The following is a 16,385-nucleotide window of genomic DNA, read 5'->3' on the forward strand; positions in this document are numbered from 1 at the left end:
TCTGTGCTGTACTGTTCTATGTTCTAAATGTACAATCACAGGACATTTCCAATGAATCCACTGGAAATCTTTTCATTTTTCCTATAAAAATTCACCAGCAATATAATAGCCATGATCCCATAAAATAATTTTTCAATGCAAGACTTGCTATTTTGAAACTTCTACACTTTTTAAAAAAACAAATCAAATGGTAAAATTATCAGAAAACATTTTGAAATGATAGAAGATCCAACAGAAGATTCAGTGTGCATTTTATGAATTAATGAGTAATTGGCTGAAAGATAAAAATCAGGCACTTGTTAGAGGAGAGTGTAGCCATAGTGTAGATGGGCTTTAGATTGGTTTCACAGGTTGGCGCAACATCGAATGCCGAAGGGCCTGTACTGTGCTGTAAGGCTCTATGTTCTATATACTGAACGGGATGCCCCAAACGACTGCTATGGTCTCCAATGAGATGGGATTCAGAAGCTCAAAGCAAACTGATCAAATTTGCAAAGGAAATCAAACTCCACACAAATTGAACAAAGAAAAGTACTGTACAGGAACAGGTCCTTTGGCCCTCCAAGCCTGCGCCAACCATGCTGCCCGTCTAAACTAAAATCTTCTACACTTCCTGGATTCGTATTCCTCTTTTCCCATCCTAGTCAGGTATTTGTCAAGATGCCTCTTAAATGTCACTATCGTCCCGGCTTCCACCACTTCCTCCGGCAGCAAGTTCCAGGCACCCACTACCCTCTGTATAAAAAAAACTTGCCTCGTACATCTCCTCTAAACCTATGCCCCCTAGTTATTGACCCCTCTACCCTGGGAAAAAGTCTCTGACTATCCACTCTGCCTATGCCCATTATAATTTTTTAGACCTCTATCAGGTCTCCCCTCAACCTCCGTCATTCCAGTGAGAACAAACCAAGTTTATTAAACCTCTCTTCATAGCTAATGCCCTCCATACCAGACAACATCCTGGTAAATCTCTTCTGCACCCTCTCTAAAGCCTCCACATCCTTCTGGTAGTGTGGCGACCAGAATTGAACACTATACTCCAAGTGTGGCCTAACTAAGGTTCTATACAGCTGCAACATGACTTGCCAATTTTTATACTCAACGCCCAGGCCAATGAAGGCAAGCATGCCGTGTGCCTTCTTGACTACCTTCTCCACCGGTGTTGCCCCTTTCAGTGACCTGTACACCTAGATCTCTCTGACTGTCAATACGCGAGGGTTCTACCATTCACTGAATATTCCCTACCTGTATTAGACCTTCCAAAATGCATTACCTCACATTTGTCCGGATTAAACTCCATCTGCCATCTCTCCGCCCAAGTCTTAAAACAATCTAAATCCTGCTGTATCCTCGGACAGTCCTCATCGCTATCCGCAATGTCACCAACCTTTAAGTTGTCTGCAAACTTACTAATCAGACCAGTTAAATTTTCCTCCAAATCATTTATATATACTACGAACAGCAACGGTCCCAGCATTGATCCCTGCGGAACACCACTAGTCACAGCTCTCCAATTCAGAAAAGCACCCTTTCATTGCTACTCTGCTTTCTATGACCTAGCCAGTTCTGTATCCATCTTGCCAGCTCACCTCTGATCCCGTATGACTTCACCTTTTGTACAAGTCTGCCATGAGGGATCTTGTCAAAGGCCTTACTGAAGTCCATATAGACAACATCCACTGCCCTACCTGCAATCATCTTTCTGACCTCCTCGAAAAACTCAATCAAGTTAGTGAGACACGACCTCCCCTTCACAAAACCGTGCTGCCTCTCGCTAATACGTCCACTTGTTTCCAAATGGGAGTAGATCCTGTCTCAAAGAATTCTCTCCAGTAATTTCCCTACCACTGACGTAAGGCTCATTGGCCTGTAGTTCCCTGGATTATCCTTGCTACCCTTCTTAATCAAAGGAACAACACTGGCTATTCTCCAGTCCTCCGGGATACCACCTGAAGACAGTGAGGATCCAAAGATTTCTGTTGGACATAAGTAGTGTGAATGAAGTGTTATCTGTGCATAGAAAGGAAAGATTGGTGACAGACCTGCACTTTTTATGTCAAAACATCTGAGGATGAAGTTGAGACACCTATAAATGAGGTTTTCTTCAACTTCTTTCCCATGCTTCATTGCACGGAAGTGTCAGTCCAGATTTTATGTTCACATTCTATAGTGGGACTTAAACCCACAGGCAAGAGTGCTACTATCAAACGAAGTTGGGCAGCGTGGAGCACAGTGGTTAGCACTATTGCTTCACTGCTCCAGGGTCCCGGGTTCGATTCTCGGCTTGGGTCACTGTATGCGTGGAGTCTGCACGGGTTTCCTCCCACAGTCGAAAGATGTGCAGGTTAGGTGGATTGGCCATGGTAAATTGCCTTTAGTGTCCAAAAAGGTGGTGTGGGGATAGGGTGGAAATGTAGGGTTGGTACAGTGCTCTTTCCAGAGGCCGGTGCAGACACGATGGGCCTACTAGCCTCCTTCTGCATTGTAAATTCTATGATTCTGAAAACCATCCGTCAATTTGCAGGACTTCACAGCATGGGATACTGTTCCAGTGCTGAGAACCCCATTAGCAAAGGACATGGAAGAGATTAAATGTAAATTTATTCCTCAAAATCTTTTTAAAAAATGCTACTAGCACAAATATTCAAACCTTTTATTAAAAAATAAATTTAGAGTACCCAATTATTTTTTTCCAATTAAGGGACAATGTCGCGTGGCCAATCCACCTACCCTGCACATCTTTGGGTTGTGAGGGTGAAACACAACAGACATGAGGAGAATGTCCAAACTCCACACAGACAGTGACCCAGGGCCGGGATTCGAACCCGTCCAAAACTCAGGCAATTTCATTAGCCAACTTAATAGGATTTATTCAAACCCATCAACCGTAAGTAGAGAAAAGATTCAAGAAATGTGATGTGTAGTACTTTCCTCTGGCATCTTGAATCAGCGCACTTTAATTTCATATGAGCAACAAATATAGTATACTGAGCACATACACAAATTTGTTTTTGGTATGTTGGAGAGACAAATGCTGAGCTACTTTTTTGCTGAATTCCTATTTTCACTATCCCAAATTTCCTGTTTGTCACTTGAATTCTCTGTCCCACTGAGTCTCCTTCATTGGATTTCCACAATTCCATGAAATTCAACTAGAGTTGGGCAGCACGGTAGCGTTGTGGATAGCACAATTGCTTCACAGTTCCAGGGTCCCAGGTTCAATTCCAGCTTGGGTCACTGTCTGTGCGGAGTCTGCACATTCTCCACGTGTGTGCGTGGGTTTCCTCCGGGTGCTCTAGTTTCCTCCCACAGTCCAAAGATGTGCAGGTTAAGCCGATTGACCATGATGAATTGCCCTTGGTGTCCAAAATTGCCCTTCGTGTTGGGTGGGGTTACTGGGTTATGGGGATAGGGTGGAGGTGCTGACCTTGGGTAGGGTGCTCTTTCCAAGATCCGGTGCAGACTTGATGGGCTGAATGGCCTCCTTCTGCACTGTAAATTCTATGATCTATGATAAGAGTTCTCTTTTAAGCCAGTGCTTTCAGCCCTCTGGCTTTAACATCTGACCTTAACTAGTGCCCATCATCGCTCTAATAATGTGGGATATATTGTTTTAGGATATGGGGTGAGGGTAAAATGCAATCATTGGTTTGTGTTTGGGGTGGTGAATTTTGTATTAACCTATCTTATACCAGCATTCTCAGATAGGACACCCTACTTTTATCCTTTTGCAAGCTTTAATTTCAACCATCCCATATTTACTGATTTAAAAAGAACAAAAAAAAAGCTTTTCGTAATAAGCATTTTATTTCTTCCCTTTGCTTTTTAATGTTTAGCTGTAACATTTTCCAGTCTTATGAAATGACCATGCTGGAGACCTCCGTTTAATCACCTGAATGTTTGAAGCACACAGTTACATTTATATAAATTCGTTCACAGAATTTGGGCAGCACTGGTAAGGCCAACATGTATTTCCATTCCCTCATTGCCATGGAGGTGATCATGAGCTTTTTGTAGCATCCAGGATGACTTGCATCCACGATGACTTGCATCCACTCCGGTGGTGTTGGTGATATTGCTCCAAGATTTGAGGTGTCTAGTGTATCTTGTCCATGTTTCTGATGCATACAGGATGATGACCATAAGCTTGCTGCTGGGTTTGAGGTCTTGGTCTTTGAATATTCTGTTCCTCAGGCATTCAAAGACTGAACTGGCGCATTGGAGTCAATGGTGGATTTCACTGTCAATGTCTGTTCGCATGAGAGGAGACTCCCGAGGTATGGGAAATGATCCACATTGTTCAAGGGCTCAATGTGGATCTTGATGTTTGGGGCAGTTTTGTGTAGCAGGAGCAGGCTAGTAGAGAACCGTTATTCACCTAGTTCCAAGTCAGAATGGTTTATTACTTAGAGGGACACCTGCAGGTGGCAGAATTCCCATGCATTCTACTGCCCTCGGCCTTCTAGGTAGCACAGGTTACAAGTGTGGAAGGTGTTTGGTGAGCTGCTGCAGCACCGCTTGTATGGTATTGCTAGCGTGTTGCAGGGTGTGAATGCTTAAGGTGGTGAATAGAATGTCAAGTGGGTTGTGTTGCCCTGGATGGGTTGTTGGGTGCAGCACTCAGCCAGGCAGGTATTCCATCAACACTCCTGGCTTGTACCTTGTAAACAGTGGAGAGGCTTTGGGAAAGACAGTGGGCAGGCTTAGGGAACACATGAGGTGATTTACTTGATGCAGAATTCAATGGTAATCCCAAATGTTGGTGGTAGGGCATGTGGCAATGAATGTAATGGGGAGATAGTGAAATTGCTTTGAAGATGGTCACTGTCTGATATTTGGCACTTGGATATTGCCCTGGTCTTGCTGCATGCATGCAGACTGCTTCAGTATGAGGACTTGTAAATGGCATTGAAAACTGCATTCATCAGCAAATATTCCCACTGCTGACTTTATGATGGTGAGAATGTCATTGATAAAGCAACTAAAGCTGAATGGATCTGGGACTTTCCAAAAGGAACTCCTGCAACAACGTAAAGGGGGCCGAAATGATTTTCCTCCTCCAATCACAACTATCTTCCTTTGTCAAATAGGACTCCTAACTAGTCGAGAGTTTACCCCCAATTCACATCAACTTCAATTTTTCTGTGGTTCTTTGATGCCACACTCCATCAAATGCTGCCATGATGGCAAGGGAAATAACTCTCACCTCACATTTGAAATTCAACACTTTTGTCCATCTGTGGACAAGGCAGTAACAGAGGTCTGGCGCCTAGTGGCTTTGGCAGAACACAACTGAGCATCAATATTAGTGAGTAAATATCACTTGCTAGCACCATCAGCAACATATGCTAGCACTTTGCTAATGCCTGAACAGCCTAATGGGGCAGTGATTGGCTAGATTGGATATATCTTGCTTTTTGTGGGCCAGTCATACTTGGGAAATTTTCCATATTGTTAGGCAGGTGCCGATTTTGTGGCTGCAATGGAAAAGCTGCTAGGGACATGGCTAGCCTGAGAGCACAATGCTTCAGTTATGCAGGCAACATGTTGTCGGGGCTCATAGCCTCATTCGTCCTGTGAAGTCTGTACAAGCAATCTAGAAATTTTATATTTATTCAAAATTTACTTACAAGAAATAAATGAAGCACAGAAATCTTAACATAAAACAAATATATGCTCACTACTATTGATGATAGCCAATGCCAAGACAAGACTAAGAATTAATGCACCTTCAGCATTTTCTCTTGAAACAGGTACAATTCAGTAAAAAAAGCTGAGGTTTAGTGACACTAGCAAGAAATTACAAATCATATTTTACAGGCAAGTACATGGAAATATTAGTCCATACAAATTGACTCCAAACCTAGGACATAAATACTACAGTTGCGTTCAGACTAATTATGACTCCAGATGAGTCTTAATAACCATGTACAAATGACAAGAAAGTATTGCATAAAATTCAGCACAATACATAAAAATCAGCGATAAAAATTTACCAAAAGACCATAAAAGGGGGGATTATTTTAGCTATTTGTATCACAATATAGTGACGATTAACAAGGTGGACTAAAATAGTCATAAAAATGAACTATTAGAATGAACAGAAAGTGAAAAGGTTAATCATTTCCCACTCAAATTCTGCTATAAAGGCTTGATGGTAATATGGCTTAGGATTCAAAATATTGCAGTGACTAGCATTCAGATAACGTTCCTTCACCGAGGTCCAGGTACCAATTACTGGTAGTCTTTTGTGGGAGCTGACCAGATAATCTCCTGTGGTTCAAGTTGCACAGAATCAAACTTGCAGGAAAGGAAGACCAGAGCAGAAAACACACTAAATATCAGGACATTCAACATTCAAAGCGTTTATAATCTTGAAAAACATTGTCATTAAAAGGATTAATGTCAGAAACAACCAAAAGCAGGCTTGTGGTGCACATCATAGTTGCTTAATGAAGTCAGGGTAGTTCAGACTGGGGGTGTTTAGTTCGCTATAGTCCAGTTTTCTAGACACTCTGTTAAGAGGAAACAAAAAAAAAAGTTTTCCCCACGAATTAGGGAATTACAACATTCCAGCTAGTAACTGTTTATTCTACTCTTAATTGAGTCTATTTTTAAATCATTAAGATCCCACTTTATTAACATACTTATTCAAATTATTTCCTCAGTCAGTTTTGTACTAAGGGATATACGGTGTTAAAATTAAGCAGAAACCAATATTGAGAGCCAAATGGCAGATCATATGAAATAAATTATGTGTATTGTAGTTCAGTATGCTCTTCCCCATTTCATAATTCAATAGGTGGAAAGGAATTGAAAAATATTTTACTTATAAAATTGCCCGCAGTACCTTAAAACCACAATGCTCACTTTTCATCTTCACACTCACGTATACATTCTTCAGAAGACTAACATGCGAATCATAATTTCTTCACTGAAGTATAGGTTGGAAATGCATAGCTAGGAAACTTAATTGAATATAATTTTGAACTTCAGGCATACAGTTGATAGCTATCCCATGAAGGGAGCAAAAGAACAAAACGCAATGAGATGGAACATATTACTGAGGGAAATACCTGGTGGTAAAATGAAGTTTTCACAATAAAATTGTTTTTATATGTGAACACCCAGTTATGCTGCAGAGCTGCATCATTTCTTCGAGAATCACAAAAAACTGAAGGCAGTTTACATAATAGGGTTATTTTATAGTTTAATTGAACAATGCAATAAATACTTCACCACATACCTGTTTCGAAGTCTGGGTGATAAACATAAGCTCACAGTGTTCCCTGATCTATTTATGACAGGCAAAGCAGTTCCTAAAAATAAGCAAATTAAATTTAACATTGCTCAAGTTGCATCAGAAACTACTGTAGAAAAATAAAATGTAACCAGCAGGATTAATTTTACCACAGCAGAGCTAATGAATATGGAATAGACTGGAGAGTGGACTTCATCTCAAACTGACGTGACCGGCAGAAAAATCTAATACTTGGTTAACCATATGCTTAACCAACTGTTACAATTTAAAAACCAGCCACTGTATTTTCTCTTCAGATAGTTTGAAGACACTTAAACTGCCAGGCAGCAATAGTACTGTAGCAATGTGAATTAATTTTGATGCTCAAGTCAAAAATCAACTGGACACCAAAGCAAAAGCAAAGACATGAGATCCCTGTAAGAGGTACTTTCCTTCACCTTGAAGTCTTTTCAGGGCTTAATGCTAAATTTGCACCCCAGAGTTTAAAAATTGCATTGAAAGAATTCAGGGCACATGTGTGTAAAGCAGGGAATGCGAGAACCACAGCACCATTGTGACAGTATCACCAAGCGATAGCAGTCAGTCTCAGAGACAGCTCAATGGATACGGAAGTCGAGCAAAAGCGGCCAGCTTGAACCCTGATTAAAGGTCTCAGCTGAGACCGGCTGCAGCCTGGGCTTTAAAGGCAGAGCTGGAAGGAGCATGCCCCCTCATGTCAGCACAGAGGTTTGAAACAGAAACTGGAAGCTAATATTCTGGTTAGTAGTTTCTGGTTGTCCCTTTAAAGGATCACTGGTCAACAGCTGTGCAACTGAGAAAAATGAGACCACCATGCATCGCGCAAGTTGTAGTCAGGGCAAACAAATTAAAAAAGAAAACAGGTCCATTACAGATGCATATTTTTGGCCTAAGGTTAGTTTCAGGCAGGCATCATTGATTACTACAGGTGCCCTATACAGCCAAGATGTACTACTTCTGCAAGGTATATTGGAACCTCATAATATGGCACGCCATGGTCCATTTTCGAAGCTGTTTTGCATTACTGCAAAGTCAAAAGTAGTGCATAGTTAGGGCAGCACGGTAGCATAGTGGTTAGCACAGTTGCTTCACATCTCCAGGGTCCCAGGTTCGATTCCCGGCTGGGTTACTCTCTGTGCGGAGGCTGCATGTTTTCCCCGCGTCTGCGTGGGTTTCCTCCGGGTGCTCCGGTTTCCTCCCACAGTCCAAAGACGTGCAGGTTAGGTGGATTGGCCATGATAAATTGCCCAGGTGACCAAAAGGTTAGATGGGGTTATTGAGTTATGGGGCTAGGGTGGAAGTGAGGGCTTAAGTGGGTCGGGCCGAATGGCCTCCTTCTTCACTTTATGTTCTATGTGTATGAAAACTATTTTGCACTGTTGCTGCAAGTAATATCCAACAGTACTGTGTACTGAAAGATGACTTTTGAGATATTTTGCATTTTACAGTCAAGGTTTCACAGCTGGAGTGGTGACAGGGATGTGGTTATATCTTAAACTTTGCCACAAAGCATCTTCCACTTCACAGAAATATATTAGAAATTTTCAATGCAACATTTTTGAAACATCAAAATTTCTGAATTCCCGTACCAGCCTCCCCGAACAGGCGCCGGAATGTGGCGACAAGGGGCTTTTCATAGTAACTTCATTTGAACCCTACTTGTGACAATAAGCGATTTTCATTTCATTTCACATCGAGTCACCCACCATCTGTTCACCTTCAACTAGGGGTTCAAACAAGGGCAAAACAATTCCATTAGGTTGACTGTAACCAAGTACAAATAGCTAGATGATATATTTTAAATACATACCACAACTGGAGTACAACCTAGCATTATCTTCCCATTTAATATATGGGCCCAAAGTAATACCCTGTAAAAAATTTAAAAAGAAAAAAAAATTATAAATAGAAGTCAAAATGGGCTGATTTGCGTAAAATAGCACAGGTGGTGGCCATTTGGCCCATTGAGCATGCACTGCTTCATTTGAAGAGAATCAAGTTAGCCCCGCTCCACAGAAGAAAAGTTCAAGTTTGATATTTATTTACAATTTGTAGTGATCCAAGTATATTAATCCAGCATGATATCATGCTGAATTGTAGACATTAGCATCTCAGTCACTTAACAAGTGAGAAAGACCACATGGCCTCAAGCCAGTGATGCAAGATGGATTAAACAGTTCTGGTCTGAGGCTATCAAGCACCCTAACAATTAGAACTCATCAGTTTGTATTCCCTATATTTAAAAGCCTAGTGTGCAAAGAAAAACAGGGGTTAAAACATCTAGCCTTATGGCTTTATGTAGCTTAACTTGTGATGTTACAAAAGCAGCCACAACTTTCCTTCATATTTGACTTCTGCAATTAGCCTTTGCAACTTCTCATGACTTTTATTACTGAGGAATGCATGTTATATTTTTTATATGCGAATCTTGCTGCCTTAACTTTACCACACCTATCATTTTTAAGCACTGATTTCATATGTATTTTATATAGTCTGTTTAATTTCAGTAAGGCTATACATCACTATTTTTAATTAACATATGAAGCACTGTTAGATATAACAAAATAATGCAATGGCAAAATAGTCCTTTTAACCAAAACACACTGGTAAGTGCCTGCTTTAATGAGAGTTATACAGGGCGCACAATACCGATACCTATAGATAAATTAGACATGTGGACCGATGAATCCGATTGTTATCAGATGTCACAGGCTTGCTTATGCAAATAAGCAGACATCAAACCTATCCTAAGGCCCTCATTATCTTGGGGGAAAATTGAAAAATTTAATGAAATGACAAGGGCTATAATGAGTAATTGACATTTTATAGGGCCAGTCAGGAGACAACAAGGAATGATATCAGTAGATGACCATCCCCTTTAAGCAACCAATCTGACCTTGGTCATGCATCATTTAACCAATCGTGGAATAATGTGTGTTGTTCGGGCCAATTGGAACTAAAGGATACTACTGCAAGGGTTAATAAGCAACAACTTGCAGTGGTTAGGCACAACACAACATGAAGAAAGATAGACAGGCAAGAGAGGACAGGCAAGAGAGTACAGTCAAAGTTGAGAGCCAGTGTTCCAGAATGAAGGTACAGATTCACAGCCATTTTTTGAGTATTATAACTTTGTATTTATTAAAATTAATTTAATAAATTTTCTGAAAATTGTGACAGCACAACCTTTACCCGGAGTGGTCTGTATCTGGTCAGGAATTTCAAGATTCTTTAGATAACTTTCCTAACTCTTAGTCTAACATTTTTAATTGTCTTAATCACTATAGGCCTACTCATTCTACTAATTCTCACGTTTATATGCTAGTCCTGGCCCATCTCAGTCTCTACAAACCCCTGCATTTTAAAAATCCTTATTAGTCAACAAAATTTGTTTAGATCCAGTAATGGAGACATTTAGACAAATCAATGTTTCACTTAAAAAGGACAATGTTTATTAGCTAGTCCAAATTAAAGGTCACAAATTAATCATTAAAAACATTTTTTTTTTTAAAAAAGAGAGCCCAATTCATTTTTTCCAATTAAAGGGCAATATAGCATGGCCCATCCTGGAATCTGGCACATCATAATTGAAGGTTCTTTTGTTTTTCTGCCTCCGTAGATAGTTCAGGCAGTGTCCTATTGACCCCCCCCCCCCACTCACCAACACCCCGACTCCCTCCCTCCCCACCACCCTCTTTTTCCCTCTGTTTTAATGAAAAGATACGCCAATCCACCTACCCTCCACATTTTTGGGCTGCGAGGGCGAAACCCACACAAACACTGGGAGAACTCCACACGGACAGTGACCCAGAGCGGAGATCAAACCTGGGAGCTCGGTGCTGTGAGTGCAATGATTAATGATGATCTGTGATTATTTCCATTACAAACACATGCAGTTACTTAAAACACACATCCAAAGAGAAAACTGATGGCAGAACATGCTTTTCCTGTACAATTGATGCACAAGAGACTTTAAGTTGTAAGGGAAGCAAGACTAATCAGATTGCAACAATTTGTACTTCATTTTGTGAACATTTTCCAACATACCATATTACAACCGAACCTTTGTTTAAAGCTTTGTGTATTGTATCCTAAATAAGCCTAATAGGAAAGTGCGAAAAGAAATATAGTGAACACACAACTAGACAAATACTTATAATTTACAAAAAGAGTCAGAACACCTAAAATAAATTAGATGTAAACATTCTCTACAACAACAGATTATAACTCCGAGCAGAGATCTATTCAAGCTCAATGCAAATAAGCTTAATTTCAACTTGGATTTCATGATTTCACATGGATCTTCAAATTGAGTTGGGGTTTAGTTACGGACAATTGCTAGTTTTGTTATTAAGTGCATATTTAGTATTGTGGTATCACTATCCACAACTACGCCAATGTAATTTGTGATGCAGTACTCTTAATTGCCTCAGTGAAGCCTCATCATAGTTATCAACTACTCCCCAGACACAACCCTAATTTGTGACAACAAAAATGTGTAACCCCCACTGTTAATTACAGTATTGTGAGCAGTGGGCCCCATATCTAAGGAAGGATATGCTGGCCGTGGAAAGGGTCCAGAAAAGTTCACAAGAATGATCCCTGGAATAAAGAATTTGTGTTTTGAGGAACGGTTGAGGACTCTGGGTCTGCACTCGTTGGAGTTTAGTAGGATGAGGGGTGATCTTATTGAAACTTACAGGATACTGCGAGGCCTGGATAGAGTGGATGTGGAGAGGATGTTTCCACTTGTAGGAAAAACTAGAAGCAGGACATCTCAGACTAAAGGGGCGATTCTTTAAAACAGAGATCAGGAGGAATTTCTTCAGCCAGAGGGTGGTAAATCTGTGGAACGCTTTGCCGCAAAAGGCTGTGGAGGCTAAATCACTGAGTGTCTTTAAGACAGAGATAGATAGGTTCTTGATTGATAAGGGAATCAGGGGTTATGGGGAGAAGGCAGGAGAATGGGGATGAGAAAAATATCAGTCATGATTGAATGACGGAGCAGACTTGATGGGCCGTGTTGCCTTATTTTGCTCCTATGTCTTATGGTCTTAATAGGAACGCAGTTACAGGAGTAGGCCATTCAGCCCCTTGAACATGCTCCACCACCATTCAATGAGATCATGGCTGATCTGTGGCCTAACACCATATGCCTGCCTTTGGCCCATATCCCTTAATATCTTTTCTTAACAAAAATGTATCTATCTCAGATTTAAAATTAACTGATATAGCGCCAATTGTCATTTGTTGGAGAGTCCCAAACCTCTATCACCTTGTGTGCGCAGAAGTGCTTCCTAACATCTCTCCTGAATGGTCTGGCCCTAATTTTTAGACTATGCCCTCTAGTTCTAGAGTCTCCAACCAATGAAACAGTTTATCTTTATCTACCCTGTTTTTTCCTGTTAATATCTTGAAGACTTAACCCCTTAACAATCAAAATTCTAGAGAAAACAGGCTTAATTGGTGTAATCTTTCCTCATAACTTAACCGTTAAAGTCCATGTATCATTCTGGTGAACCAATGTTGCACCCCCTCCAGGACTCTGGCACTGTGAGGCAGCAGTGCTAACCATTGTACCACCATGCCGCCAGAAAGGCCAGCATTCTTGATTACTTTCTGCACTTGTTCATGCCATTTTAAAGATCTATGCACTTGATCTCCCAGGTGTCTTTGGACATCCACGCTTCATATCATCTAGAAAGTACCCTGATCTATTCTTTCTGGTAAAAAAAAATGGATCACCTCACACTTGCATGTTTTCCAAAAAAATTTCCGGGGACCCATTTTTACCAATCGTCCAACCTTCGGGACCCACGCCGGCCGACCTGCGCGACCCACCATTTTCTTTTACCTTGTTTGTTGCTGACAAAAATTGAGGAAATGGTTTTGGGTCCCTTTGGACCCCCGAACTTGAAAAAAAAGGCGGTTGCACTGTGCATGCGTGCCCGATCATCGGTGTGAATGCGCATAGTTTTGCACATGCGCACCAATGATCAGGCACGCATGTGCAGTGCGGTCGATTTTTAAAAATCTGTTCCTGGCCATTTTGAAGACCGCTCGCAGCCAGCATTACTAAAAGCCGGCTGTTGCGCGCGGATTTGTGCAATCGGGAGCGCCGCGACCCTCCCGACACCGGCCCGCGACCCACCTGTGGGTTGCGCCCGAGTTTGACAATGCCTGAACTAGTCTATCAATATCGCTTTGTAATTTTATGTTGTCATCCAGTCTACAATGCCACCAAACGTCGTGTCATCAGCAAATTTTGATATGACTGTGACTTTATATGCCATTATTTAAGTAGTTAATGAATAATGTGAACAATTGAGATCCTATCACAGGTCTGTGGGACACCACTAGCCACGTTCTGCCAATTTGAGTACCTATTCATTATCCTTCTTTCTGTTACCTGCCACTCAGCCAATTTCCCAGCTATGAGAGTAATTTTCTCTCAATTCCATGGGCTTAACCTCAGTCAACAGTCTTTTATGTGGGACTTTATCAAATGCCTTCTGAAAGCCCATATAAATAACATCTATAGATATTTTCCTGTCCATTACTTAGCCATTCTTCAAAAAATTCAAATGAGGTTTGCTAGGCACGATGTACCTGTCATGAATCTTTGTTGGGCACAGTATGGATGTTTCAAATATCAATTAGATTATCACTCATCTGTATGAAACTAAGCATGCGGGTTTAAAAAACAATTAGGACCTCACCTCTCTGGGCTGCTGGCGTCTTGGGGAATGAAAATCACTCATTTGTCTAGAGTCGTAATTCTGTTCTTGTACAGTATTGAGCAGCAACATTTTTTGACTACTTTGCCTTGAACTGGAGGACTCTGAGAAGAAGCGGAACCTCTTTAATGGTAATTGAGAAGTTTCCATCAACTGGTCAATACAGGCAGCCCGTTTCCTTGATAGCTGGGTAGGCGAGTTTGTAACAGATATCATTGATGTAATAGTTTTACCAGGGACAGAACAGACATTCAATATATTGGGAAGCTTCACAGTAGTTGAAAGAGAGAAGGAAGTACGAACCAAATTATGATACATGGATTCAAATGTATCCATTTCTTTTTCTTGAGTATTAAATGGGCTCTTTATAGAATGGAACACGGTTGGAATGGAACTCTCAGAGGGAAATGAATGCCTCCATTTACTTCTTTGGCCAGTATAGGAAATGTTACCTGGGCACAAATGCATTCTAAATGGCGATCTGCTGAAACTTGCAACTGCAGAATCCTCTTTAGTCATTGTACTGTTGTTCAGTGGAGATTGTTTTGCGTTCGCTGCATGGTGAAGAATGATTCTTGAGCATGGCGATTGTTCCTTTGCCATATTGGGTTTAGTGCTGAAACATTTGAAACTGGAGTCAGTCACAGTATCCAGCTGGGGCAAAGATTGTCCATTCAAAGAACTTAGTACACAACCTAAAGTTTTCTTCATGTCGCAGCAACTTGTAACTGGTACTGGACGTCTTGGCTTGCAAGGGCTTAGCAGTAGTGGCTGAGAGTAATTTGCATCACTGTATGAATTTCTAAGCTCAAAAGTTTCAATTTCAGATGATTTTGAATTTGTCTGTGCAGCCATAAAATCTTCAGCAGCAATCGTGGACAAATTTGTGTCAGGATTACATTCTGTGATGTTGCATCTCTTCAGAGAAGAAAGTTTTCTATTCATATGTTTGGTGCCAGCCCATGCCTTTAATTCAACAACAGGATGACCCTTCATCTCCTTTAATGTCTGGGCATTCATCCTTATTCGATCTAGAGTTGTATTTAGTTTTGATTTGCATGAATTCAACTGGAGATGTCGATAGTGTTTTATTAACCTCGAGGCAACCTGTGTCCTGTAGCCACGGTCAAGCAAGTTGCTCATTGAAGCTAGCATACTTGGGTAGAAATCAATAAGGATTGTATCACTTAAACCAGATGATTTATCATCATGGCTTTCTACGGAACCATCGTTGATACAAGTAGAAATAGTTTCTCCCAAATCCAAAACATTGCTTCTACTTTTTTCAAACCTGACCGGATAAGAAAGCTCTTTGCTACCAAGTTCACAAAGTGGGTTCACCAACAACAGGTCAGAGGACATAGAAGAAATTAAATTTGAATCATCTTTGACATCACGTTCCGATGTTGACAAATGATTTAATTCTTCAGAAAGTGTTGTCTGAAAGTCATCACTGCAATCTAAGAGATAAAGAAATTACACACATAAGACATCAAACTAAGCGCAAACCACATTTGTCCCCATCAGAAACCAGCTGATAATTGATGAGAAGCTGTCATGGATATAATAATCTTCCCCAACAAAACAAAAAAGTTACCTGAGGAACAGTGTTGAAATTTCACTATGTAAATTACTTTAAAATGGCCAGAAATATTAACCATGGATATTTCAGATTGACTGCTTACTTATGGATGGATTCCTGTTTTTCCAAATTTGCTGCATTTGCATACATAAAAGTGACAACACTTCAAAATTAATTCTCCTGTGAAGCACCATCGTATATTAAAGGTGCTATTTCAATACAAATTATATACTTTTTAGGAAAAGATCAGATGATGATTCCGAGCAGGAAACTAACTCGCTTACAAAAATACAATACTGCTTCAAAAATGTCAGCATAATACTGAAATTACCTGAAATAAATCTACTATCCCTCACAGCCTTTGAACCTCTTCATGTTTACAGATTTTGCCCAGTGTACCTTATATGTAACTAGACTTAAAGGTCCCAAGAAGCGGTCACATTTTATGAACTTTAATCCCCAGAAAATATTTTAGGATTAAGCTGCACTTGAATGTTGTGTTTAAAAAGTAAGAGAGAGGGGTTTCAGGTTTTGACAATGTATATTAAAAGCTGGACAAGGCAGTGGAGTGTCACAGCTCACAACAGCGCCAATGACAGTCTATTACCTTATCCCTGGCCCATTAGCCAAGATAACTGCAGATGATCTCTCGTCACATTTACAGAGGTGACCAACACTGCTGTAACCTCTAGCACAGGGGTGGGCAAACTACAGCCCGCGGGCCGCATGCGGCCCGCCAAAGGTATTTCTGCGGCCCACCAAGTCATTAAAAAAAAAAAAAAAAGAA

General features: G+C 40.7%; 1 protein-coding gene across 1 annotated transcript in view; it reads right to left on the reverse strand.

The window, feature by feature from the left end:
• Positions 1-3,788: 3,788 nt before the first annotated feature.
• The window catches only part of LOC119968898, a 37,713-nt gene continuing 25,116 nt past the window's right edge, over positions 3,789-16,385 (reverse strand). Inside the window, exons 8-12 of the mRNA XM_038801867.1 lie at positions 13,999-15,476; positions 11,327-11,380; positions 9,090-9,150; positions 7,247-7,319; positions 3,789-6,515 (exon numbers count right to left, since the gene is read on the reverse strand). Of these exons, the coding sequence (XP_038657795.1) occupies positions 6,440-6,515; positions 7,247-7,319; positions 9,090-9,150; positions 11,327-11,380; positions 13,999-15,476 (1,742 nt within the window). The 3' untranslated portion in view covers positions 3,789-6,439. The remainder of the gene's footprint in view (positions 6,516-7,246; positions 7,320-9,089; positions 9,151-11,326; positions 11,381-13,998; positions 15,477-16,385) is intronic.

The sequence above is a fragment of the Scyliorhinus canicula genome, chromosome 7 (assembly GCF_902713615.1).
Source record: "Scyliorhinus canicula chromosome 7, sScyCan1.1, whole genome shotgun sequence".
Taxonomy (NCBI): domain Eukaryota; kingdom Metazoa; phylum Chordata; class Chondrichthyes; order Carcharhiniformes; family Scyliorhinidae; genus Scyliorhinus; species Scyliorhinus canicula.